Genomic DNA, 26,606 nt, shown 5'->3' on the forward strand with positions numbered 1-26,606 from the left:
TCTCATCACTTTAAGATTACTGACAGGAGAGAGCAAGCATTTTTTAGTTCCATCCCTAACATGATTAAGGATAGTTTTCTTATTTTTATTTTCCTCAGGTCATTTTTTTTTTGTAGGAGTACTGCTATTTATTCAGCCACTGATTAGCTGATTGAATTGGGCATGAACTCCACCTTAATTTCTTTTCTTTTTATATTTATTTATTGAATCACTGTGGGAAAAGTTACTAAGCTTTCAGGTTTAAGTCTTGGTCATACAATGATCAAACACCTTTCCCTTCACCAGTACTCATTTTTCACCACCAAGAACCCCAGTATGCCCCCCCTCCCACCCCTCCAGATGCCTGTGAGGCAGATGATTTCTACTTAACTCTTCTACATTGATTACATGCATTATTTCGACAAAAGAGGCACCATTATTGTTTAAAATTTCCCCCCAAACAATTGCTGAAAAGGCATTGTGAAATATTTTGTTTTCTATAGCTGGTTATGAGAATCATATAATGTCACGTGGCCACGATTTTGGATTTCTGCAAAGAGCCAGATAATTACGAGATTTGTTTAAGTGTGCTGGTCTTATGGCTGTGCCAGAGAGCCGCTCGTGGGGGGCAACTCGTGACCTCAGTAGGGCGTGAAGGACGAGCCGGTACCACCCCCCTTCCCATGAGACTGCAGTTACCCCTTCACCGCCAGTTCATACCTGGATTTCCAATAAGCTCTGAGGTGGCTGCTACCTTGTATGCAGTCCAGATGCATTTCTGCCAAAAACCGCTGGGTTTCAAGATCTGTTTCTGAGTCTCCGGTATCATGGCTATTAATCAGCTTGACCAGGAGCCAGAGAGGCCGTTTGTAGGCGGCGACTCGTGTCTCGTTGGGATGGGGAGAAAGAGTCGGCTCCACCTCATGTGGTGAGGCCCCGTGTGTCTCGTCACTGCAGGCCCAAACCTGACTGTCCAGTGGCCTCTGGAGGATGGTGGTCACCAGGCCGCCAGGGGGAACAGGTCAAGGCACAAAACCTATTCCCACCTGGAGTCGCCCAGTGCCAGTAACCTACTGCAGGAACAGGACACATTTCTGCCAAAAGCCTTTGGGTTTCGAGATTCGTTTCTGAGTCTCTGAGATCTTGGCCATTAAGCAGTTCGATCAGGAACCAGAGAGGCCATGCCTCCAATTGTATAGCTGAGCCGAAAGTGGTTTGTGGGTGTGTCTCACACACACCTAACTTTTGGCCGTTTACTTTCTGGTAAACTTTGCCCCAAGTTTTTGGGGTCTGGCCAGAGGCACAGCAGCAATGTTGGGGTATCTGAAAGTCTGACGTTGCCATCAGGCTGCTGATGCACTCACCTCACAGGTACAGATTGACCTGCTGGCGGCACCATACCCCCATTCCTCAGGTCCTTTTAAGTTTTAAGGTATGCGGGCTTTTTGTATATCAGACTTTCATTTGTTTGGTCCTCACAAAAATTACTGTGTTCTGTTGCTGTTCCTTTTTATAGGAGAAGGGCGTGTAGGGGGAGTCGTTCTGGGTTTGGGCCACACCCTCAGAGAGCTCTTGCTGTTTTCCTGAGGACCATATACGGTACTTAGGATTGAACTGGTGTTTGCTGTGTCCAGGGGATGTGAGCACTTTACTCCTGTACCGTATCAATAGCCCAGCTGGCCTTTTTTAAGATGAAGTTAAGGAACCTGAATCATAGTATCTTCAGGTACTATTTTGGTAGATAGTGAAAGTAAGACAATTCAGTGGTTATGTACTTGATAGTTAATAACTGTTTTGGTAATGAACTTAGAAGATTATTTCCTATATTGTGCTGCAAAGTATTTTATTGTTATTGTTAATTTTCTCTAGTTCTTCTACCCAAGTATCATTTTGTTTGAGCAGCATGGCAGAAAAGAGGCTCGTCACTGGAAGAGAATCTTAGTGTTAACTTAGGTGTTCTGCTTTGACCCAATGAAGAAATAAACTTTTAACTGTTAAACTTGGCTGAGTCTATAGTCCTGTTGATTATCCTAAGGATATTTACTTTTTACTTTTCTAGTATGGCCTTCTGCTTCCCTTTAAAAGGGGGGAGGGAAACAATTTAAATGTGAATTCCTTAATAATTGGCTGTTCGATTCTGTAATTTATCAGGTTGCCAACTTTTCAAATATGGATGAGGATGATATTGAGTTGGAACCTGAAAGAAATTCAAAGAATTGGGAGGAAATCATTCCAGAAGATCAAAGAAGACGATTAGAAGAGGAAGAAAGACAAAAGGAGCTTGAAAAGATTTACATGCTCCCAAGAATGAGAAACTGTGCAAAACAGGTGATTTTTTTTTTAACTTAAAATATCCCTATAATTTAATAATGTGCCTAAATCGGTCTTTACATTTGAGGTGTTAGTCCGTAATTTCTCTTTAAGGGGCTGGAGTGATAGCACAGCGGGTAGGGTGTTTGCCTTGCATGTGGCCGACCCGGGTTTGATTCCCAGCATCCCATGTGATCCCCTGAGCACCACCAGGGATAATTCCTGAGTGCAGAGCCAGGAGTGACCTAAGAAGCAAAAAGAAAAAAAAAGCTTTTCACTGAAATAGCATTGCATTATTAGGTATGTTTAGGTTATTAATTATTGAAAACATTTTCTTATATCTGACTGGATAACTCATAAAATGAGTTCAAAAGTTAGTGTAGGAAGAGTGTGCAGAAATGACATTACTTATTTTTTTAAATTTTTTTTATTTTTTAATTTTTATTAGTGAGACACCATGAGGTACATTTGTGATTTACAAATTTTTGTGCTTGGGTTTCTCAGTTATACCATGATCAAATACCCCTCCTCCCTCCACCAGTGCCCATTTCCCACCACCACGGATCCCAGTATCCCTCCCACCCCCCACCCCGCCCATCCCACTCTGCCTCTGTGGCAGGGCATTCCCTTTTGTTCTCTCTCTCCTATTGGGTGTTGTGTTTTGCATAAGAGGCAATGGGTGACAATCATGTTTGGTCTATATTCTACTTTCAGCATGCTTGTCCCGTCCTGGGAGGCTCCTCCCAACACCCTTTATTTGGTGCTCCCTTCTCTATCTGAGCTCTCTTTTCCCCTAGCAAGTGTGGCTGGCCTCCGAGCCATGGAGTAAGATTCCTGGTTACTTCTTTATTAAATATTTGATAGTGTTTGTCAGGAAGACCAGAAAGACCTGTATTTTTCTTTATCGGAAGATTTCTTTAACTCTAGCTTCAGTTTCTTTTTTAAAGTACTCCTCAGTTTTTTTTTTTTTTAACTTTTATTATTAAATCACTGTGAGATAGACTCTTACAGAGCTGTTAGGTTTCAGTCATACAGTATTCCCAACCCATCTCTCCATCAGTGCGCAGTTCCCAGCACCAGTGTCTCCAGGTTCCCTCCCATCACCCCCCACCTCCTTCAAAATAAGGCACCTAGTCCAGACTATACTCATGCCTTTGTGAGGGCCTGGATGCGTGTACACACACACAGTGAAATATTTCTTGACTTTGGTGATTTCAAGGAATTTATTCTTTTAATCTAAGTTGTTGAAGTTATAGGTATAAAGTTCTTCCTGTTATGCCTTCAGGGTCTGAGATATGAAAGTATGAAATGGTTTTCCATTTTCATTTCCTAATATTGATGGTTTTTTCCTTCCTCCTTTTGTCAGGAACTTTCCACAAAGGTTAATTGTGGCCAATACTTGTGGCCAATCAGTGCTCTATCCCCAGCACCCCAAATGGTACCACTAGGGGTGATTCCTGAAGTGTAGAGCCAAGAATAAGCCCTGAGCACCACCTGATGTGGCCCTAAAACAAAATCTAATGTCAGCCTAATTATATTTCTAGTAAGTCGTCAAGTAGGAGAACTTGGGGCGGAAAAAATCCCACTATTTTCTTCAGTAATATATTCTAATACGTTAAAATACATATTTTCCAAATTTTGTTCGAGAAATAGCTAATTTCAAATTTGCTTTCTTCTGTTTTACAATACAATAGACAATTTTAATTATTCCAGTACACAATTTATTTTTGTGGAGGGGTTTCCACTGGCATTGCTAAGGGGCTACTGCAAACCCTGTGCTAGCAGATCACTATTGGCAGCTAAGAACATCTCAGCCTTTCATTAGATTATTTGATATCTGATAGATTGTTTAGAATGACTGTTGATTCATTTTCTTCACATTCTTATTTTTTTATTTATTTTTTAATTTTTTAATGTAGGAGTACTGCTATTTATTCAGCCACTGATTAGGCTGTTTGAATTGGGAATGAACTCCACCAGTGTTCCCCCATCCCACACCCTCCCCCTACCTGTCAGGCAGATGATTTCCACATGACTCTCTCTCTACTTTGATCACATTCAATATTTTGACACCAGACCCACCATTATTATTTGGGATTTTACCCCAACACTTAGATCTGCCGAAAAGGCAACTGTAGACAATTTGTTTTCTATTGCTAGTTATGAATAACATATGATGTCATGCAGCTGGAGTAGTGGCCACATGATTTTGGAATTACAAAATTTTAACAAATCTGGAGGGATTTCTGCCAAAAGCTGTTGGGTTTCGAGTTTTGTTTCTGAGTCTCTGGGATCATGGCCATTAAGCAGCTTGATCAGGAGCCAGAGAGGCTGTTAGTGGGTGGCGACTTGGGGTCTCATTGGGACAGGGAGGAAAGGGCCAGCTCCACCCCATCTCATGAGGCCCCATATGTCTTGTCACTGAGGGCCCAAACCTTACTGTCCAATGACCTCTGGAAGATGGCAGCCACCGAGCCGCCAAGGGGGAGCAGGCGGAGGGACAGCACCCTTTCTCCCCTGGGGTGGCCCAGCGACAGTAACCTACTGCGGGGTCCAGACACATTTCTGCCAAAAGCCGCTGGGTTACAAGATTTGTTTGAGTCTCTGGGATCATGGCCATTAAACAACTTGATCAGGAGCCAGAGAGGCAGCTTGTGGGTGGCGACTCGGGGTCTCGTCGGGACAGGGAGGAAAGGGCCAGCTCCACCCCCAACTCGTGAGGCCCCGCTTGTCTCGTCACTGCAGGCCCAAACCTGACTGTCCAGTGGCCTCTAGAGAGGATGGCGGCCATTGGGCCGCCAGGGGGAACAGGCCAAGGCACGAAACCTATTCCCACCTGGGTTGGGCCAGCACCGGTAGCCTACTGCAGAGACCAGACGCATTTCTACCTAAAGCCACTGGGTTCCGAGATTCGTTTCTGAGTCTCTGGGATCATGGCTGTTAAGCAGTTCGATCAGGAACCAGAGCCTCCAATTATGTAGCTGAGCCGGAGGTGGTTTGTGGGTGTGTCTCCCACATACCTAACTTTTGGCCGTTTACTTTCTTGGTAAACTTTGCCCCAAGTTTTTGGGGTCTGGCCAAAGGCACAGCAGCAATTTTGGGGTATCAAAGTCTAAAGGCACCATCAGGCTCTTGATGCACTCACCTCAACAGGTACAGATTGACCTGCTGGCGGCACCATAACCCCTTCTTCACATTTTTAATCTAAGAAAAATTGCCTAGAGTGATGTTGCTAGGTAATTTTTTTTACTGTTTTTTCTTTTCTTTTTCCCTCTCTTCTCTCGCACGTCTCTTTTTCTTCCCTCCTGTCCTTCTCTGCCCTTTTCTTTTCTTTTCTCTTTTCTTTTCTTCCCTGCCAGGGATTGAACCCAGTTCTGCCCTTTTCTTTTCTCTTTTCTTTTCTTCCCTGCCAGGGATTGAACCCAGTTCTGCCCTTTTCTTTTCTCTTTTCTTTTCTTCCCTGCCAGGGATTGAACCCAGGGACCTCACTTTTACAAAAGCAAGTGCTCTATTGCCGAACTCTATTCAAGACCCCCAGAATTCTTTTAAGGCTTTTGATATAATAATAACAGAGGTGTATAACTTTATGTTTAAATACCTGCCAGAGGTGTATAACTTTATGTTCCATTGCCAGTATTGGCTGTTAATGCATAGATAGTTTTGGTAAGTTAACAGTTTTAAAAGTAATATTTCATTGCTAAGTTTAATTCATACTTAAATTATTTACCAAATGTGATTGTATAATTTTATATGGATAGTGCTTGATTAATTGCTTATTAGTAATCTTTTCCATTTTTACAAAAAACGATTATGGTTATTTTCTTGGTGATTCATAAGAATGTTCTAAGTATTAAGGCTAGTAACTCTTTAACATGCTGCATTTTTGTTTGCTTTTTTAAAATTTGGTTCATCGAATGTTTTTTTGTGTATAAAACATTGAAATTTGCTGGTTCTGTCGATCTCTGTAATGTACTGTCTCTTCTTAAATTGCTCAGGTAGATTTTTGTTTTCAAATTCCAGATTAGTTTCAATGGTAGTGAAGGAAGGCGGAGTAGAAGCAGGAGATACTCAGGATCTGATAGTGATTCTATCTCAGAAAGGAAGAGGCCAAAGAAACGTGGACGGCCACGGACTATTCCCCGTGAAAACATTAAAGGATTTAGTGATGCAGAAATTCGGCGGTAAGATGGCATAAGACCATTTCAGTTCCGCTTGCCTTTTATTAGAGAATGAAATCAAACTATAGAGATCCTGTTGTTTTTAAGATTACAATGAAAATTTTAGAGATGGCGAATATATAATAGACTGGGTTGTGGTTTATCTGGTCATTTTTAACTGAAAAAAAAGTTTAATATCTAATTTTTGTTCATTTATTCTTAGAGCAGATTGCTAATTATTTTGCTTTTATTAATATGGTTCAGAATAGTAGCCCCTTTCAATAATGAATGCATATATTAATATATTGGTTTTATTTATACTGAATATCCTCGTTGCATTTATGACTCCCAGTATTACTACTTTTATAATTTTAGTTTTATATTTTCTAGTTTTTTGGGGCTTTTTTAATTATTGAGGTCATTTGCTTTTTGAAAGTAACCATGTTAAAACAATTTGATATGTCCAAATAGGAATTGAGGTAAGATTGGCCATCAAAGATAAATTGTAGTTTTTCTTTTGAAAATACATTTGCGTATATGGATTCATTTAAGGGAAGTGGGGAATACAATTTACTTTTTGTCCATGTTATATTTTTGTATGTGAAATTTGTAAAAAGGTTGTTCATTGTTGTATTTACAGTATGTTGTTTCTTCAAGCCATTGTAACTCTTTTCTTTTAAATCATAGACCTGACAAATTGACAAAGTTCTTCCTCATTCTTTCTACCAGAAAACTAAATACATATTGTTAGATTTTGTTCAGGGCACTTTTATGACCATCTGATTTGCTGGACTTTCTATCTTTAGTTGAAGAGCATTTCAACTTTTCCTGGATATTTTCCCTCATCCATCAACCACTTAGGTAGCTTTGTTCTTAAGTATAATTTTCATTTTCCATTGTTGGTATAATACCATACATCTGAATTGAAGTTATATTCAGTAAACTTTTATCAACACTTGGAGTATGTGAGGAGGTGTAAAATGCTTGATAATCCTGAAGACACTTCCTGTGCTAGCCTTTAACCTTTTTTTTTGTCTTGTAAAAATAATAAAGTAATTTCTAAAATAAAATTTAGCTTCTATTGTTTTATTTACTTTGGTTTCTATCATCCCTGGTGTTAAAATGTCGTCTTTCTTGTTTGATGTATTTTAACACTTAACATTTCTGTTTCTAGCATCATTGATTCATTTTTGTTAATAACAGTCCTTTGGATTAATGTTTGTACTGACAAGTATTTTCTTGTTTCTGTTTATTTGAAAACAAATTTTTAATGGATACTGGAGCCTGCATTTAAACCAAACAATTATTTTCTGTCAGGTTCATCAAGAGTTACAAGAAATTTGGTGGCCCTCTGGAAAGGTAACTATATTTGCCATTTTCGTAGAATCAGAGAACGCGTTACATGCTGCTTTCTTGATACTAAGATTCAGGTTGTCCACTTTGTTTAAGTTTACTTTTACAGACATTTGCAGAATAAATCTATGGAAAGCACATTTCTAGTAAATTTGCCTTTGTTTTTTCTGCAGCTGGAGAGATAGTACAGGGGTAAGATTCTTCCTGTGTCTGTTGCTGACTCTGATCTCTGCATCCTCCCATGTTCCCACAGGCCTTGGCTGTGGACATCCCTGAGTACAAAAAACTGTGGGACTCCACCCTCCAAAAAAACAGATTTTTTAATTGCATTCTTAATTCTTTGTGGAATCTACAATTATTTTTATGTTACATAAGATTTTTCACATATGTACCTCTTTTTTTTTTTTTAATTACAACGTGTAGATTCATTCAAGAGGCTGAGTTGACTAATTGTGTTTACTCTTACCACGGAAGTTTCCTTCAATTTATCTAATGCTGCTTTTTATATATATTCTGTTAAATTGTAAAGCCCTTTTCTTTTGAGGGACAAGTGGGATGTGTTTGTGTTTTGGGGCCAAACCCTGTGGTTTTCAGGGTTGACTCCTGGCTCTGTGCTCACGGGTCACTACTGCCTGGGCTTGGGGGATCATGTGCCATGCCAGGGATTGAACTGGGGTTGACCATATGCTTGGCAAGTGCCTTAACCCCTGTACCATCTCCCTGGTCCCTGTGAAGAACATTTTAAAATGTTATGGTTAAACTTTATTAAAGCAGGTGATTTTAATTTTTATTGCACTTTGCTGTGGCTGATTCTCTGAATAGTCACGAAGATGCAAATTGATTTCATTTTTCTCTCCCCACATCTTCTCTGAAGCAAATGTCTTTTTAAGACGAAATAGATTTTTTTTATTTTTTATTTTTTTGCTTTTTGGGTCACACCGGCGGTGCACAGGGGTTACTCCTGGCTCATGCACTCAGGAATCACTCCTGGTGGTGCTTGGGGGACCATATGGGATACTGGGGTTCGAACCCTAGTCAGCCACATGCAAGGCAAACGCCCTACTCGCTGGGCTGTCACTCCAGCCCAGAAATAGATGTTTTTATGATGAGTTTCATGAAATCTTTGTGTGATTGTTTTTAATGACAAGCGGTTTTGAACACTAGTGATTCATATTTTCTACTTGGCGCAGTAATAAAACTTGTGGAGCTTTGTTTACCATTTTAGTTTTGTAATAACCACACATATTGAACTTCATTGATGAAAAGATTTTAGATAATGATTAAGTAATTTTGAAATTTAAGATCCTGTCATTCGTAACAAATTGGTCGACTGTATTAACCTTGAATATTAAATGAATTGTGTTCTCATGAAATATTTCCAGTGTTTATTTTAATCTCATGCCAGTCTTATGAACTGTAGAGCATGTAATTGAAAGATTTGTAGAATTTGAAAGTGAAACAGTCTTAAAGTAGCTCCATTTCCTTCTTTATATTTACCTGAAAATTGTATTTTTTTTTAATTACAGATTAGATGCAATCGCTCGAGATGCTGAATTAGTTGACAAATCAGAGATAGATCTCAGACGACTAGGAGAATTAGTACATAATGGTTGTATTAAGGCTTTAAAGGATAATTCTTCAGGAACAGAACGAACAGGTAACATTCAAATGAGAGAGACTTAGGGAAACTAAAGTTTCAAGATACACTTATTCGGTTGGGGAGCCATGTCTTAAATTGTCTATTCATCAGTCTTAAAAGATATTTTATGAAAACAGTGCGAGATCATTTCAGGATAAGAGAAAGTAAGGGACCTTTTGCTTATCAGAAGCAAAAGCAGTGCTCTGCCTGGGTTTGTTCTGGCAAGGAGGTAACATGGGAACATCAGGAGATACTGTATACTTTTTCATTTGTTTTTTTAGTACATGTGTGTACATGAAATAGAATGTAAGTGTACACAGTTGATAATGACATAGCACTCTTTGCTATGCTTATCTTGTGATTCATATTCCTACCCAAGAAGAAACATGTAGGACAAAACCTTGTAATCACACATGCTGGGGGAAGAAATGATGGTTGCTTCTTTTGTAATTGATTAAACAGTTTTGTGACTGTTAGGTTCTAGGGAGATTTAGGTTTGCTCGTAAGCCTGCCTTTAAAATAATATAAGCAGGAACATAGGTTGCTTTATATTTGGTAGGATTATGTGTTTTATACTTTTCTAATTTTTTTTTTTTTTAACAAAACTAAGGCGGTAGACTTGGGAAAGTGAAGGGTCCAACATTTCGAATATCAGGAGTTCAGGTGAATGCGAAGCTAGTCATTTCCCATGAAGAAGAACTAATGCCACTACACAAATCCATTCCTTCAGATCCAGAAGAAAGAAAGCAGTGAGTGACACTTTTTCTCTGTGACCTCTTTGTTGCTGTTTGTTGTAATAAAGTGTGCATCTTAAATATATTTAATTTTTTTGTCATTGACTGGTTTGAATCCAACTTTTAAATTTAAAGCACAGTATCTTGAAGTTTATAATTTTGACTTAAAAATAATTATAATAAAGGTAAAGGCCCTCCCGTTGATCGTCGATCTGCTCGAGCGGGCCCAGTAACGTCTCCATTGGAGACTTTGTTGTTACTGTGTCTGGCATATCGAATACTCTCGGTAGCTTGCCGGGCTCTCCGAGAGGGGTGGAGGAATCGAACTCGGGTCGGCCATGTTGGCCGCTTGTAAGGCGAACGCCCTACCTGCTGTGCTATCGCTCCAGGAGTGGAGCCTGTGGCTTAATTTGACTCAACACGGGAAACCTCACCCGGCCCGGACACGGACAGGATTGACAGATTGATAGCTCTTTCTCGATTCCGTGGGTGGTGGTGCATGGCCGTTCTTAGTTGGTGGAGCGATTTGTCTGGTTAATTCCGATAACGAATGAGAAAAAATAATTATAATTAAATATAATTAAAACAATAATTGTAACAAGAGAATTGTAATCCTTACAGTGGTTTCTGTTATTTTGATGCCAGGTATACTATACCATGCCATACAAAAGCAGCTCATTTCGATATAGACTGGGGCAAAGAAGATGATTCCAATTTGTTAATTGGTATCTATGAATATGGATATGGAAGCTGGGAAATGATTAAAATGGATCCTGATCTAAGTTTAACACACAAGGTACTTCAATATTTTTTGGTTTTGTTACCAGTAATGCTGGATCAGTTTTACTCTCTCTCCTCTTTTGGGGGGGGTGTGCCATGCCTGGCAATGCTCACGGCTACTCCTGTTGGTGCTCTGGGGGCCATTTGGGATGCCGGGGATCAAACCTGGGTCTGCTGCCTGCGAGGCAAGAGCCCTGCTGGCTGAGCTGGCCTTGTATTCTGATTTTCAGTTTGTATTTATAAATCGTGTGGAAGCAAACTCACTGAAGTCAGGAAAAACAAGTTGCTATCTGTGTGTCCCTGCTTTGGAAGATGGTTTTTATGCTAGTGTATGCTCTGTTACTTGAGCTGTCTCTCGCCTGGATTTTGGATTTTGTACTTTTTTAAAATAAGATTTTATTTAGAGTGATATGGGCCGGGAGAGCATAGAGAGCCAGCGTGTGTGAGTCCCTGTTCGACTACCGAATGTACCCGCTTCCCTTCATAGACAGTCCTTTACAGAGGTGCTTTGCTGCTCGGGTGTGGCCAAGGGTTTGACAGCCTTTTCCAGTCTTCCTGCAGTCCCTTCTCATCCCCGCCCCCTTGGATTTTGTATTCTCGAGAGGAAATAAAAGAAAGAGAATGAGATTAAAATGTATACACAAAGTAGGCTGTTAGGTCAGGGGACCCTTGGGAATGAATTTTAGGAAGCTGTAAAACTAAAACATCATCTGGAAAGGACACACCCTGCACCTCTGGTAGCCCAAAGCCATCCGTGCCTAAAGACTGGACATCCTTGGAGATGTCACAGGATGACAAAGGCCCTGAAAGATGGACTGCAGAGCTCAGCCGGAAGGCGCCTACTGGCCCTCAACGGCAGACCGCTCAGAACACCCTGGGCAGTGTAGCTGAGGTCTCTTTGAAGACGGACTGCTCGGCTCTTTTGCCCATTTTTTCCATTGGATTGTTTTTGTTAACTGTGAGTAATTTGCATAGCCTTGAATGAAATTACTTTTTCCAGGACTATGATTTGCTAATAGCTTCTCCCATTTTCAGTCGACTATTTTGGGGTCTGTATTGGCTTTGCTCCACACTGATGACTCGGTGCTGATTGGCCATATGTTTTTCTGTAGAAGGAGCTGGGGTTAGCTATTTGCAAGGCAGCGATGTATCTCTGGCCCAAATGCATTTGTTCAGTTCGTACTTTCTCCGCGTGCAGAACTTTACCATTTAATGTCCAACTGTTTATTATCCTTCCTTTAGACATTTTTTTTTAAAAAAAAGATTAACCCCAATGATTTTTAACTGCTGACCAGTACACCGCTACTGATAAGTTTTATTTATTATTGATAATGATATCATTTATTATAATGATATTTATTAAATAATAAATATCAGTATTTATTATTTATTTAGTTTTTGTCGACACTCAGCAATGCTACTCCCGGCTGTGCACTCAGAAATTATTCCTGGTGGGCTCAGCGGACAGTATGGGATGCTGGGGGTTAAACCCAGATTGACAGTGTACAAGGCAAATGTCTTGCCTGTACTGTATGTCTGGCCCCAACTGACCTGTTTTAGAAGGTTGAAAACAACTATTAAAAAAAATTAAAGAGCAAAATTATAAAAGTAGAAGAAGAAAGAATAGTGTTAAAAAGTATATTAAAGTGTTCAGGATTTTGTTGATCAGATGCTACAATTGTAACTAGAAGCATTTCCTTATTCTCATTTATGCTACCTCCTTATATTTTATTGCTTGGAAAAGTGGAATCTATAGGTTTGGTACTTCACTTGTTGCTTGTTATTATGAAACGAAAGTTAGTTGTGAAAGTTTTCTCTGGCCTGAGCCGTGCCCCTACTTGATGTGTGCTGCGTACCCCCCCCACCCCACCCCTCAGTTTCCTCACAGGGCGTGCGTTAGCTTAGCAGATGATACTTCAGTATTCTAGGACTGTATGTCTACTTTAATTACATGTACTGTTACTGGGAAGGAAGTCTAAGGACACTGTAATGTTCAGTATTGTACACTAAATGCACTGTTGTATGTTAGAAAACTTCTAGCCTCACAAATCACACAAATCACAAATCATCCTGTTATTTGTCGATTGCCTCGAGCAGGCCCCAGTAATGTCTCCTTCATCTTAGCCCTGAGATTATATTCAAGGCTCTTTAGGAGATCTCGAGACCCATCCTTGTTACTGGTATTTGGCATTTTGGCTACGCCACGGGGAGTTTGCCAGACTCTGCCATGTGGGCAGGCTACATTCGGTAGCCTGCCAGTTTGTCCTTCTCACCAATGGGTATAATAAAATAAATTCTCCCTTTGGTGATTCTCAGCCACCCTATTTGCTTCCCTTATCTCCCCACCTCGACTCCACAGGAAACCAGTATGAGATGTATGACATGGAACCCTGAGCCTCATATATAAAGAACATGCAGTCTCCCACTGAGTTTCCCCCACCATTGCAGGGGTTTTTTTGTTTGTTTGTTTTTTGGTTTCTATTTTGCTTTTTGGGTCACACCAGCATTGCTCAAGGGTTACTCCTGGCAGGGCTCAGGGGACGGACCACCATTTGACCCAGGGATCAAATCTGGGTCAGCCTTGGGCACAAGTGCCTTCCCCACTGTACTATCTCTCTGACCAAGCTTCAGGGTTCATTTGTTTGTTTTGTTTTTTTTGGACACACCCTGAAGTGCTCAGGGCTTACTACCAGCTTTGTACTCAGGAATTATTCTTAGCAGTGCTCCAGGGCACGATATGGGTAATTGAACCCAAATCTGCCAGGTGCAAGGCAAATGCCCTACCTGCTATACTATCACTCAAGCCCCCACTTTTACAGCCTCACATTACCTACTTATTTTTAAAATTTTTTATTTGTATTACCATTATTATTTGTCTGGGCGAGGGTAGTTCCTCCCAGCAGTGTTGGGAGCTACCAGAGCTACCCTGTCAGTGATTGGGAGACCATGTGGTGCTGGGCTTTAACTCTGCACAGTAAATCCTGGGCACATGCTCCAGCCTTGTGAGTCTCCGTAGGCCCACTGTCTCTTTGGAAATGGATAGATCCGAGGGCGGAATTACGTGATTTTGGGAGTTGGAGGAAGTGGGTTGTTTGCTCTTTTTCTTGTTCATTTACAGTTTACTCCTAGGGAAATTGAGTCTTTTGTCTCTGGTAAAATAATGAAAATTCTGAGTTTAGGAGCTGGAGAGAGAGTTATCACATACAGGGAATTTGCCTTGCACACAGCTGACCCAAGTTTGATTCCTGGTACCCCCTTGTGGTTCCTGAGCACTGCCAGGATTGATCCCTGCGAACTTTCAGGTGGAACCCTAAAAAATCAAAACCAAAAAATTCTGAGTTTTTTATTCCTGTAAGTTTTAAAAATTGTTACTTATTAGTGAATGCACACACAGTAGATAAGCATATTTAGCACTAAATTTCACAGTTATTAAAGACAACCTGAAAAATTAATTGCTTTTCAGATTCTTCCAGATGATCCTGATAAAAAACCACAAGCAAAGCAATTGCAGACTCGTGCAGACTACCTCATCAAATTACTTAGTAAGGATCTTGCAAAAAAAGAAGCTCAGAGGCTTTCTGGTGCAGTAAGTACAATCTTAAATATTTAAGAGCAATTTAATTTTCAGTAAAATAATTTAATTTGCTGATAACTGCAAACTCCCATGTAATATTAAAAAGCTATAAGTATATATTTCTGTTAATTTAGTACCTGTATTTGAGCAAAGTCATATTTTGCCGTAAATTATCTCAGCTTTCTTGTTAAAAGTGATAAGTGATTTCACTCTGGACAAGGTCTGAGGGTCGAAAGTAGGTAAGGGGTATTTTTGATAACAGTATCAGTATTGCAAATCACAGTGCCCAAAAGGGGAGGTGGGGAGGGGGCAGGGGAGAAGAAGAAGGAGCTTGCGAATCCCAATAAAGATGATGGGAAGGAACCTCAGGACACTGGTGATAGGAAATGTGCACTGGTGAAGGGACGGGTGTTGGAATATGTTATGGCTGAAATCCGATCATGAACGGCCTTGTAATGCTCTAAAATAATAGTAAAAGAAAAATTTAAGAACAGTGATAAGTGATCATTTTCAAAAGTGGGATCCCCCTTTCTAATTTATTCAGGTAGGTTTGGGTGGAACTTGAGGAGTACAGGTTTCTGTTTAAGAGGCCAAGTTTTCGTTACTGTTTTGTTGGAGTCATTAGAATATATAAGGGACAGTATTGAAGATGACCAAGTTAATTATGAGTGAATTTTAAAATGTAAATAAAAGAGACTATGAAAAGGTGAATGAAAACTAAAATAATCTTGAAAGTTTGCTTATAAACACACTATAACTCCCTATGAACTACTAAAAATCATTTCTAATGATTTCTCTGGTGTCATCTTAGCAGAAGGTAGAGTGGGAGGAAAGACAGCCCTCCCATTCCTCTATACTTTTTCCCAGGTGGGGGTTCTGGTAATATTCTTGACCAGCTGGGCTGAGAATGCTTCAGTGGTTCAATGCCCAGGATGCGGTGCTGCTTAGGGCCTGTGCTGCAAAGGGTTGCACAGGCCACTTGGTAGTGCTTGGGGGCACTCCAGGACTGCTCCCTGCCCTGTGATGCCAGAGCTTGAACCAGGGTCATGTACCTTAACTACTGGACAATCTGTCCAGCCAGTAATAGTTGTAGTTTGTTGGCATTGACCTAAGTATTAGAGTGAGTTGACTAAGATTAGTGAGTAATATCAGTTGGCTAAGAATTGAGTAGAACTAACTATAGATACTATTTTAACATTTTAGACTTAATATGTAAATGGATTTTTATAAATGCAACCTACGAAGTTGGTTAGAATTTAAAGAATACCTTATTTTCAGGGAGGTTCGAAGAGAAGAAAAGCAAGAGCTAAGAAGAATAAAGCAATGAAATCTATAAAAGTAAAAGAAGAAATAAAGAGCGATTCTTCTCCACTGCCCTCAGAAAAGTCTGATGAAGATGATGATAAGGTAAGAACACGTTTTAGGGAGGCAACTTTTTAAGTAGAAATAGAACATGGATTATTTTAAATTTGAAATATTAATTTGACACCTGAAATTTTACTTTCAGGTCCTAGTTATTTTTTATTTTTCGTCATATAGTCTTGTTTACAGAGCAGAGTTCTACCCGTCCAGTAGAATGTTATGAATATGCATCACTAGAGGATAAGATGAAAGGTCCTTCCTTTTCAAACATTTTCCAGTTGAGTGAGGTTCTGTCTCCTTGGATTTTATTATGAATTTTAAACAAAACTGGTTTACCTTAATTCTGATAGGAAGGTAAACATTGCATGTATCAATATTAATGGGATTCTGTGTTATTTCTTTCAGAATCCACATACATGCAATCCAAAGTCATGCAAAGAAAAGAAATTAGTCTTTTTCAGGATATGGTTAGTAATACATTGGCCATACTTGCACTTTCCAGGATGAGCTCACTTCTGTGAAACATCCAAATAAAAAAATTAAAACAGAAAGAGACAGTGAAGAAAAACCTGAGCCAGATGTTTGTATAAAGAAGGAAGCAGAAGAAAAGAGGGAAGCAAAAGAAAAAGAGAATAAAAGAGACCTTAAAAGGGAGATAAAAGAAAAGGAGAATAAGAAAGATATAAAAGATTTTAAAGAAAAAAGAGAAAACAAAGTTAAAGAAGCTATGCAGAAAGAAAAAGACATAAAGGAAGAAAAGGTATGCCAACCACCCTGTGAAATTTAGAAAGTGAAATAGTTAGCATTTCTGTTCTTACATCTTAGGGGAATAAATTACTTGTCCACCCAAATCAGTCTAATAGTTTAGTTCTTTACAAATACACACTGGGTGTTCAGTGAAGGAGAGAAGTAGGCTTGAATACTTCTCGAAATGCCGTAAGCTAGGGTAACATCAGAGTAGCTTTTGATTGTGTTTACCTGAAACAAAATCAGGAGAAGATAGACAACAATGATGTGAGTAAACAGTTATAGAAAAAAATGAGACAGTAATTGTTTTTCTGACTGTGTTAATTGCCTTTGCTGTTGCTTTCTTCTCCTCTGCCCTACATTCAGCTGAATGAATCTAAGGCTGACAGCAAGGAAAAATCTAAGAAGTCATCGGTGTCAGATGCTCCTGTTCACATAACTGCGAGTGGCGAACCAGTTCCTATATCTGAAGAATCTGAAGAGCTAGACCAGAAGACATTCAGCATTGTAAGTAGGAAATCCGGTGATTTGCAACAGTTGATGTGGCATTTCATTTCAATTCCGTGTTCACACTTGGAACCCGTCGCGGGTCTTTCTGGTCCTTGGGGCCTGGCACGTGCTCCGCCTCTTTGAGTGACGAGACCCTTCCCCAAGTCCTGGGCTTTCAGCATTTATCTTTATAATGTATCTTAATCCTGCCTCTCGGTCTTTTCCTGTGGATTTCTATTTTTTGTATTGAATAGGAAGAGGAGGGACTAATGTGCTTTCTCTCACTTATTCTCTCTCCACCCCCCAGTTATTCCTAACAAATAATTTTAAAAATCCCCAACTAATTTAAACAAGTAGTTCAATGAAACAATAAATAGGAGTATTGTAACCTGCCAATCATGAAGCTAAAATTATTCTTTCCAGTTTATTTTGTATTTATTAATGTATGTATAGTTTACTAGAGTTATTGGGAGCGGGAGAATCATCCACAGGGTCTGTTTTTGGTCCTGTACTCAAGAGTGACCTCTCGGTACATAATATTCAAATCTTTCAATGGCACAAAGAATTATTTTTGATCTAATAATGAACAGTATTGCTCTGAAAAAAGTCTATGCAGAGTTGTAAGGTAAGGATCACTGTTTGAGCCTTGCATAAAGCCATGCTCATGTGTCATTGAAAGCGCTAGATCTTTTTGAATAATGTTTTTAATACATGTATTCATTTATTTTAAAGTGTAAAGAAAGAATGAGGCCTGTCAAAGCAGCATTGAAACAACTTGATAGGCCTGAGAAAGGCCTTTCAGAGAGAGAACAGCTGGAACATACTAGGCAATGTCTAATAAAGATCGGTGACCATATCACAGAGTGTCTGAAGGAGTATGCGAATCCTGAACAGATTAAGCAGTGGAGAAAGTAAGTGATATGCTTTTCACAAGGGTTCAGATGTATTCACTGGACAACTGCCTTGTCATCATCTGTGCTTCAGTGTTTTCACCCCCAATTTTCTTAAGTTTGGATAGCAGAACAGAAGTAACTGAGGATAATGGTTTTCATCATTTTTCTTCGTTCATGTATGCATCATGATAAACTTCAGGTGCCATCTCTGTGATAAAGCTAGAAAAATAAGGACAGTGCAGCAAACGATCCTTCAAATTAAAGTTTATTTAAAGAATAATATTCTTTTCTGTATTATTTTAGTAATAAGGGGTTTGATTTTTATCTACTAAGATTTCTGTAGTGCATTCCACTTTTTTAGAATCTTACTGTAGTGTAGATTTGAGGTTGTGAAGAGGGCAGAATATATTTTACTTGTTTTGTAGATCAGAAGTAAGCAATGTCTTTGAACAATTACATGTATGTCATGGTTTTAGGTTGTTACTAGGAAACGAGGAAAGAAACTTTTTTTTTATTTTTAATTTTATTGAATCACCATGAGATAGTTAGAAGCTTTCATGTTTGGGTTACAATCACACAACAATCCCAATCACAACCCATCCCTCCACCAGTGCACATTCCCCACCGCCAATATCCCCGGTACACGCCCCCCCCCCCCCCCCCCCCCCCCCCCGCTTTGCCACCCTCCCCCTGCCTCCATGGCAGACAATATTCCCCATACTCTCTCTCTATTTGAGGACATTATGGTTTGCAACACAGACCCTGAGAGGTTCTCATGTTTGGTCCTTTATCGACTTTCTGCGCACATCTCCCATCCCAACAGATTCCTCCAGCCATCTTTTTCTTAGTGATCCCATCTCTATTCCAGCTGCCTTCTCCCCTTTGCTCCTGAGGCAGGCATCCAGCTATGGAGCAATCTATCTGTCCCGTGTATCTACTGTCCTTAGGTGTCAGCCTCATGGTACGTTGTTTTATACTCCACAAATGACTGCAGTCCTTCGATGTCTGTCCCCCTCGTTCTGACTCATTTCACTTAGCATGATACGAAGAGAGAAACCTTTAAAAGAAGAAACACCAGTGTTCAGGAGGCTTATTTCTTAGGTTTATCTATACCTACCAAGGCTTGATTATCTCTTTGTTTTTTCTTCCCTTTGTTTCATTTTTTTGGAGGGGTGGGGAGCACACCTGGTAGTGCTGAGGGATGACTTCTGGTGGTGCTTAGGAGACCATACTGAGTGCCGGAATACCAGGTAGTTGAGTGCAGAGCAAACACCCACCCTTCCATCCTTCCGTCTGCTCTCCCTCCCCATGACATACACAGTTGATGATTGGGTTTCAGTCATACAATGTTCTTGCATCCGTCCCTTCACCTGTTTACATTTCCCACCACCAGTTTCCCTCCCATCAGTCCCTCTGCATCCCCCAAAAACTTTTTGTTTTTATTTATTTTTCTTAAAAACACTGTGATTTGCAAAGATCTTATTACACAGTTGCTTCAGCATTTAGTGTTTCAATACCAACACTGTGACCTTCCCTCCACCAATGTGCCCATATCCCCTCCCATCCCCAACCTGCCTCCTTAGGCACATGGCAAATGTACTTAACGAAACTTTAAAAGATAAAAAATAAAATGAAAAAATACATCAAAGCCAATTTGTGATTGCTATATAATTGCCATGCTGGGACCACTCGCCACACACTTGGATGAACCTCACGCATAAGAAGAACTGGCAGAGGAACCCAGGTGTGTGGGACCCGGGGCGGAGATCTCCAAGCCTGCACGGTTTGGGACTGGACCTGCCAGTAGCTAGACAGTTACACCCACCAACTGCCGTGTAACTCCAACAATGGCCAGGATCCAGAGATTATCACACTCAGCTCCCGGAAGCGCGCGGCTGCGAACATCTTATCATCTCATTCCTACTTTGGACAAACTGGCAGGCTACCAAATGTAACCTGCCCACACGGCAGAGTCTGGCAAACTCCCCGTGGTATACCCAATATGCCAAATACCACTAACAATGATGGGTCTCATTCTCCTAACCCTGAAAGAGCCTTTAGTATGGCACTTTAAAAAAAAAATCTCAGGTCTAGGACGAAGAAGACGTTACTGGCACCTGCACGAGGCAATCGACGAACAACAGGGTGGTCGTGATCGTGATATAATTTCAACCTATGTAAATATGGGAAATAAAACCCTTTCATGCAGTATAATAAAATGCTTATTTATATTTACATATAAATTCTCAGCTTTAGAATCTAAAGTATATTGCATTAATTTCATTTTATATTTAGATTTTATTGTAGTAATTGTCATGCCTTACCTATCCTTAATAAAAGTTTTAAAGAAGTTCTATGCTAATATATTTTGGAGTTTACATGAAATAGTCCACTTACATAAAATTTCCCCCTATACTTTATATAAACACTGTGATTTGCAAAATAGTTCATGATGATTTGTTACATTCAATATTCCAGTACCAATCTCACCACCAATACACCTTCCCTACTCCATTGTCTCCAATTTTCCCAACCATTTCTCAAGCCTGTTCCCATTGCAGGCCCACAGTAATTTATGTAAAACTATGTAGTTTGTTATCAATATAGGTTAGTGGAGCTTGGTTGCTTTCTGTGTTACATCACATCCAGTCCGGTGCACTGCTGCTACTGGATAAACAGTGTTGTAGAGTTTGGAGAAGAGCGAGGCTGCACACTCCAGGAAGTTCAGAATTTCTAACTGACTGGTACAACTGGAGTTAAATTTTGACTGGGCAGCAGTTTTGGGGTGTGGATGTGACTTCCAGGGGTTCTGGAAGTACAGGGAACTGGGTTGAAAAGCGCATCCAAACTCCGAGAAAGCCTGGAGATTTCAGCCACCAAGACCTGCGTCCCTCAAATTTTAGCAGGTTAATTTCTGCGATGGGCTGAGTCCTGAGACGATTGAGTCCATCCATGGCCTGGCGGTGGTTTTGCAGTGTGGGAAGAACAAGCAGCTGCCGGGGCTCTGTTTGGGCAAGCCAGTCCAGCGCCTACCCCACTTCTGGTGCCCCAGATGTCACAGGGCATCCGTTGCTCTCTTTTGAGATTTATTTCTGAGTCTGGAGCAGGGTATAGATGAGCTCACACGGTGGTGCTGGAGGTGGTTCGTGGGCATGACTGCCAGGCCTTGTGGAAGTCTAGGGAGGTGGGGAAAGGTAGCCCACCCCAACCTCGAGAAAGCCTGGTTGTTTTCTGTCACAAAGACCCACATATCTAAATTTCTGGCAGGCGAATTTCCTGGTGATCTTGGCCCTGAGATGGAGTCAGGTCAGAGGCATGGTGGCGATGATTTTAGAGTGTGGGTGCAAGCGGTTGCCAGGGCTCCGTTTGGGCACTGTGCTGACCTGCCCCCTGCTCCTGTATACCATATTTCTTTAAAGGGTCCTCTCGGGGTGGAGGAGAAGACTAAGAGTCTCAGTTGAGAAATATTTCAGAAAGTAACTTCACTTTTACTTTGGTCTAAGTGCTACCTTGGAAAAAAATTAGGGTAAATTGTTTTTAAAACCTGTCGTTAAACTGCGGATCTCATTACCCCTATCACAGGAGCACAATACCTGTGTTTTTAAAAAATGAAAGAAGTTAATGGCTTAAAATGTTTATATTAAAAATACAGTTTTTATTTAAAACTTGGGATGCTGGGGAGAATGCCAAAAGCACAGGAGTTAAGGCTCATGCCTCAAACTCAGCCCATCCCCTGAGGTTCATCGCCTCTAGCTGGGTCTGGGCAGCATCTTGTACTGTATTGAACCATTGAGCCCCGACTGAGGAGTAGACTATGGACTAGACATGATGGCTACTTAGTACCCGTATTGCAAATCATAACACCCCAAAAGAGAGAGAGAGAGTAAGAGGGAATGTGCCTGCCACAGAGACAGAGGGATTCTGGGAACATCGACGGTGGAGAATGGGCACTGGTGGAGGGATGGGTACTCAATCATTGTATGACTGAAATGTAATCACAAAAGTTTCTAAGTCTGTAACTATCTCGTGGCGATTCGTTAAAAAAAAAAAAAAGAAGAAGACAAGATTGAAGTAAAACAAAGAAAAGTGGCTTACAAGGTCCTCTACTAAGCACTTGCTTGGGAGACCCCCCAAATAAAAAATTGCCACTTTCTATAAAGACATGACCATAGTAATGGAATGTGTATTTGTGTTTGTCTTAGCAGATGGCTCATACTAATCCAAGTTATAAAATAAGTAATTTTCTATTGTCATACAGCAAATTTTACCAACTTTCATTTATAGGATTATTTTTCATGACTTGGCATTAGCTGTTTCTTTAATTTTGTTTGTAATTGTTTACATGGGCTAGTTATAGTCTAGAAATTTTGTTTCCACTTAACCCTTTGTTAACATTCACCACAGTGAAAAGACCTATTGGACTTTCTATGGAGATAAAATAGAAACCACTTGTTTCTTTGGTTCTACAGTATACAGTTCGGCAAAACTTGCCAAGAGTTACCTTTAACATTTTGCATTTCTTTGTATCTACATTTATAAAATACAAATCATACAAATATTAACTACTAATATGCATTCTTAAGTAATTGAGGGGGGAAATATAATCATACTTGGATTTTTCTTTGAAATACATCAAACAAATTTGACCCCAAAAAAGTGCATGGAGAAATGGTATGTGATAAAACTGTCACTGTTACACTGTCACTGTCCCCCCGTTGTTCGTCGATTTGCTCGAACGGGCCCAGTAACGTCTTCATTGTGAGACTTTGTTGTTACTGTGTTTGGCATATTGAATACATCACATACTCTGGGTTGCTTGTCGGGCTCTCCGAGGTGATAAAACTGGCACAGTAAAATGTTAATAAATCTGTCTATATAAGTGATAATTGAATTTTTTTATCTTTGAATTGCATTTGAAATTTTTTGTGATGTTAGTACACAGTTAACAAAATAATATTCCATTAGTTTAAAATTGCCTATTCTAGTCTTTACCATGGTACGCATTTATAATACACTGCAGCTTATTTAAGTAGCTCAATTTTTGTCAGGGGAAGGGGGCACTTGAGGTTTGGGCTTTTTGGTTTTGGGTCACACCTTGGGAGTAGTCTTAGCCCTGTGCTCAGGCATTACTGCTGGGGGCGCTTGAGGGTATCAGGGATCAAACCTATGTAGGCCGGGTGCAAGACATTTAAATAAATACCCTCCCCACTGTACTACCACTCTGGCCCCCTAAGTAGCTCAGTTTTAAAGACCAAATGGCACTGTACCCTTGCTCTTTGAACTGCTATGCATTTTTACAATTTAGTTTTTGTAGAATTACAGGACAAAATGTTGATAAAAGCTAGGTACCATAATATTCCATGTTAATTTGGTTTTTCTTTTTCAGAAACCTGTGGATTTTTGTTTCTAAGTTTACTGAATTCGATGCAAGAAAACTCCATAAGTTATATAAGCATGCTATTAAAAAACGGCAAGAATCTCAGGTAAATGAATAACAGCATGTTGTTGCTCTTAATTTGTCCCGCTGAAACTTTGTCATTCTTCTTTAAAGAATCTAGTTAATCAGTGAAGGGATTATAAAATCATTGTTAGAGTACCACAGTCAGACTCTTTGCAGGTTATATAAGATCTCTTCAAAGAAGCTAACGTGGAAACAGAGAAAGAAACCAAATATGAGTGCTATCTAAAAAAAGTATCTCTGCCAACATATTTATTAGTTGCAGAGAGAAAATAATTTCTTAGAGGAGAAACCTGCTTGACACCACACCTTAGTCATCCACTTTTGATATCAAGTAGTTCCGATAAAATGCCCTTAGAAAGCTTCACCACGTCTCTGAAATTCTTGGCAGAGCTTAGCATCAGGCTGATTAAGAGGAGGTACTAGGCAAGCCCTAGTTGAAATAGGTTCTGTCAAAATAGCTGTAGAGTACTCTTTTTCTTTAAAAAAGTAGGTTGGGGAGAGGGTCTTCTAGATTGGAGAAAGCTTACAAAACATGAAAACTCTTAAGTGTGTTACAAAGTTACAAATTGGATCCTAGAACAGAACAAAGCTTTAGTGGGAAAATACAAAATCTGAATCAAGTCTGTATTTGAGACAGTAATATTGGGCTGATGTAAATGACTTAATTTTTATTATTATAGTATGGTGGTTTAAGATATTAACATTAGAAAAATCTGAATAAAGGATGTAGCACTTGTAGCATTGTTCTCCTGTTGTTCATCGATTGCTCGAGTGGGCCCAGTAGCGTCTCCATCGTGAGACTTCTTGTTACTGTTTTTGGCATATCGAATACGTCGTGGGTAGCTTGCCAGGCTTTGCCATGCGGGCAGGATATTCTCGGTAGTTTGCCAGGCTCTCCCAGAGGGGCGGAGGAATCGAACCTGGGTCGGCTGACTGCAAGACAAATGCCCTACCCACTGTGCTATCGCTCCAGCCCAGATAAAGAATGTAAGAAAACTATTTTTCAAACTTTTTTATAAGACCAAATTTAAAGTCATATTTAAAGAAAAGCTAATTGTTTTAAGCGTAATACTTTATGCTTAAAGATACTAGGATTCTCTCTCTCTCTCTCTCTCTCTCTCTCTCTCTCTCTCTCTCTCTCCAAGAACATGTTTAAGTACTGCTTTTAGCATTAGGTGTTTTTTAAGGATTTTTCTTGTTTTGTAAGGATATTTAGAGTCACTTAAAATACACTCACAGATGTGTGTTTATTTTAGCAAAATAATGACCAGAACAGCAATTTGAATGCTCACGGGATTAGGAACCCAGGTAAGTCTTTTTTGTTGTTGTTACTGTTTGTTTGTTTTGTTTTGGGGGGAGGGCAGTAGTCAGGGATCACTGCTGACTCCCTGCTGAGTGGGCTCAGGGGACTGCACGTGATGCTAAGGACCAAACCCGGGTTGGCCACATGCAAGGCATGAGCACTGCCCAGTGTATCTCTTTGCCCCCCCGGTAGGTAAGTCTTGTTTTATAAAGTGAATTTTATGTTTTCCTTTTGGAGATCTGTTTTAGAAAAAGACATTATGAACGAGTTTTAAAAAACATTTTTAAAAGGTGCCCTTAATTTGTGATCCTAATAGATACCTACAATTATGTTTACCTGATTTTTTTTTGTTTTGTTTCATTTTGTTTCCTTTTAAGTCATTAACAAAAGTTGGACTCTTTTGCCTAACAGATGTGGAAAGATTAAAAGACAACACCAATCACGATGACAGCAGCAGGGACAGCTACTCTTCTGACAGACACTTATCCCAGTATCATGACCATCATAAAGACCGACACCAAGGAGATTCTTACAAGAAGAATGACTCTAGGAAAAGACCTTATTCTTCTTTTAGTAACGGGAAAGATCACCGCGATTGGGACCATTACAAGCAAGATAGCAGGTCAGCTTTCAAATCTTGCTTTTTAAGTCCTTTCATTTGCTGTATTTGACTTAGATAACTTATTTATCTAGTCTATAACTTGCCAAAATGTGTCTTTGTTAGACTAAGGTTATTTGTTAAAATAAGAAAAAGCAATATATGATAATTTTTTTAATACTTAGAACTTTTTTTATAAAGTGCTTTTTAATTCGTAAGTTTAATACCAACATGTGCAATAAGAGATGAAAGTTAGTGAAGGCAGCCCTAGAATTCTGATGCATGTTATATAGTAATGAGTTTTAGAGAATATTGACTCAATACTCTTCAGGAACAGTAATAAACTAAAGGTCTGTTTTTATTTATATGTATTTTTGTTGGTTGGTGGGTGGATACCTAGACGTACTTAGAGCTTACTCCTGACTCTGCTCAGGAGTTAGTCCTGGTTGGGCACTGGGAATACCTGGACTTCCTGGCTTAGAATGCAAGCCAACTTGCGCAACGCTATACTGTAGTCTACCAGCTATACTATTAGTATGGCCCTAAGGAACCTCGAGCTTTGAGGCTGAAGAGAGAGTCTACTGGGTAAGCACTTGCCTTGCACAGGGCTGACTGGATTTGATTCCCAGAAACCCATGTAGGACCACCCACCCAACTGCCCAAAAAAAGTCCTAAGTTTTAACATATTCTAAATAGTCATCTTAATTCCTACTCCAGATAAGTATTTCTTTTCCCTTTGGGGGAAGGGGGGAGTTGCAAGGTGTGTGAGCCCAGGATGTTTAGGGCCTCACCTGCAATGCTTCTGCTGCTTGGACTGCTGGTCCGTCCTAGGGTGAAGATGAGGTGCTACTTGAGCCCTGTAGTGTCGGGAGTTCCTCAGATCACCCTTGCGGTGCTCAGAGGGACGTGCATGCTCCTCACTGGTTCTGGAGCGCTTGTTAGCTCCCTACCCCCACCCCCCAGGCTCCTAGAAATTGAGGTACATGATACAAATAATGCATAGAATGAAAAGCAGCTAAACTACAAAGGTAAAGGTAAAGGCCCTCCCGTTGATCGTCGATTTGCTCAAGCGGGCCCAGTAACGTCTCCACTGGAGACTTTGTTGTTACTGTGTCTGGCATATCGAATACTCTCGGTAGCTTGCCGGGCTCTCCGAGAGGGGCGGAGGAATCGAACTCGGGTCGGCCATGTTGGCTGCTTGTAAGGCGAACGCCCTACCGCTGTGCT

At 40.1% G+C, this 26,606-nt stretch overlaps 1 protein-coding gene across 2 annotated transcripts in view; it reads left to right on the forward strand.

The window, feature by feature from the left end:
* CHD1 (chromodomain helicase DNA binding protein 1) overlaps window positions 1-26,606 on the forward strand; it is an 89,999-nt gene that overhangs the window by 60,398 nt on the left and 2,995 nt on the right. Inside the window, exons 23-36 of one of the 2 annotated variants that reach the window (XM_056112468.1) lie at window positions 2,131-2,307; window positions 6,310-6,470; window positions 7,764-7,805; window positions 9,326-9,456; window positions 10,049-10,187; window positions 10,818-10,968; window positions 14,416-14,538; window positions 15,805-15,933; window positions 16,391-16,648; window positions 17,002-17,142; window positions 17,857-18,035; window positions 23,404-23,500; window positions 24,735-24,786; window positions 25,193-25,403. In XM_056112468.1, the coding sequence (XP_055968443.1) occupies window positions 2,131-2,307; window positions 6,310-6,470; window positions 7,764-7,805; window positions 9,326-9,456; window positions 10,049-10,187; window positions 10,818-10,968; window positions 14,416-14,538; window positions 15,805-15,933; window positions 16,391-16,648; window positions 17,002-17,142; window positions 17,857-18,035; window positions 23,404-23,500; window positions 24,735-24,786; window positions 25,193-25,403 (1,991 nt within the window). The remainder of the gene's footprint in view (window positions 1-2,130; window positions 2,308-6,309; window positions 6,471-7,763; window positions 7,806-9,325; window positions 9,457-10,048; window positions 10,188-10,817; window positions 10,969-14,415; window positions 14,539-15,804; window positions 15,934-16,390; window positions 16,649-17,001; window positions 17,143-17,856; window positions 18,036-23,403; window positions 23,501-24,734; window positions 24,787-25,192; window positions 25,404-26,606) is intronic. The other variant, XM_056112469.1, reaches the window with a different exon arrangement.

Source organism: Sorex fumeus, unplaced genomic scaffold (genome assembly GCF_029834395.1).
Source record: "Sorex fumeus unplaced genomic scaffold, SorFum_2.1 ptg000018l, whole genome shotgun sequence".
NCBI classification, from domain to species: Eukaryota; Metazoa; Chordata; class Mammalia; order Eulipotyphla; family Soricidae; genus Sorex; species Sorex fumeus.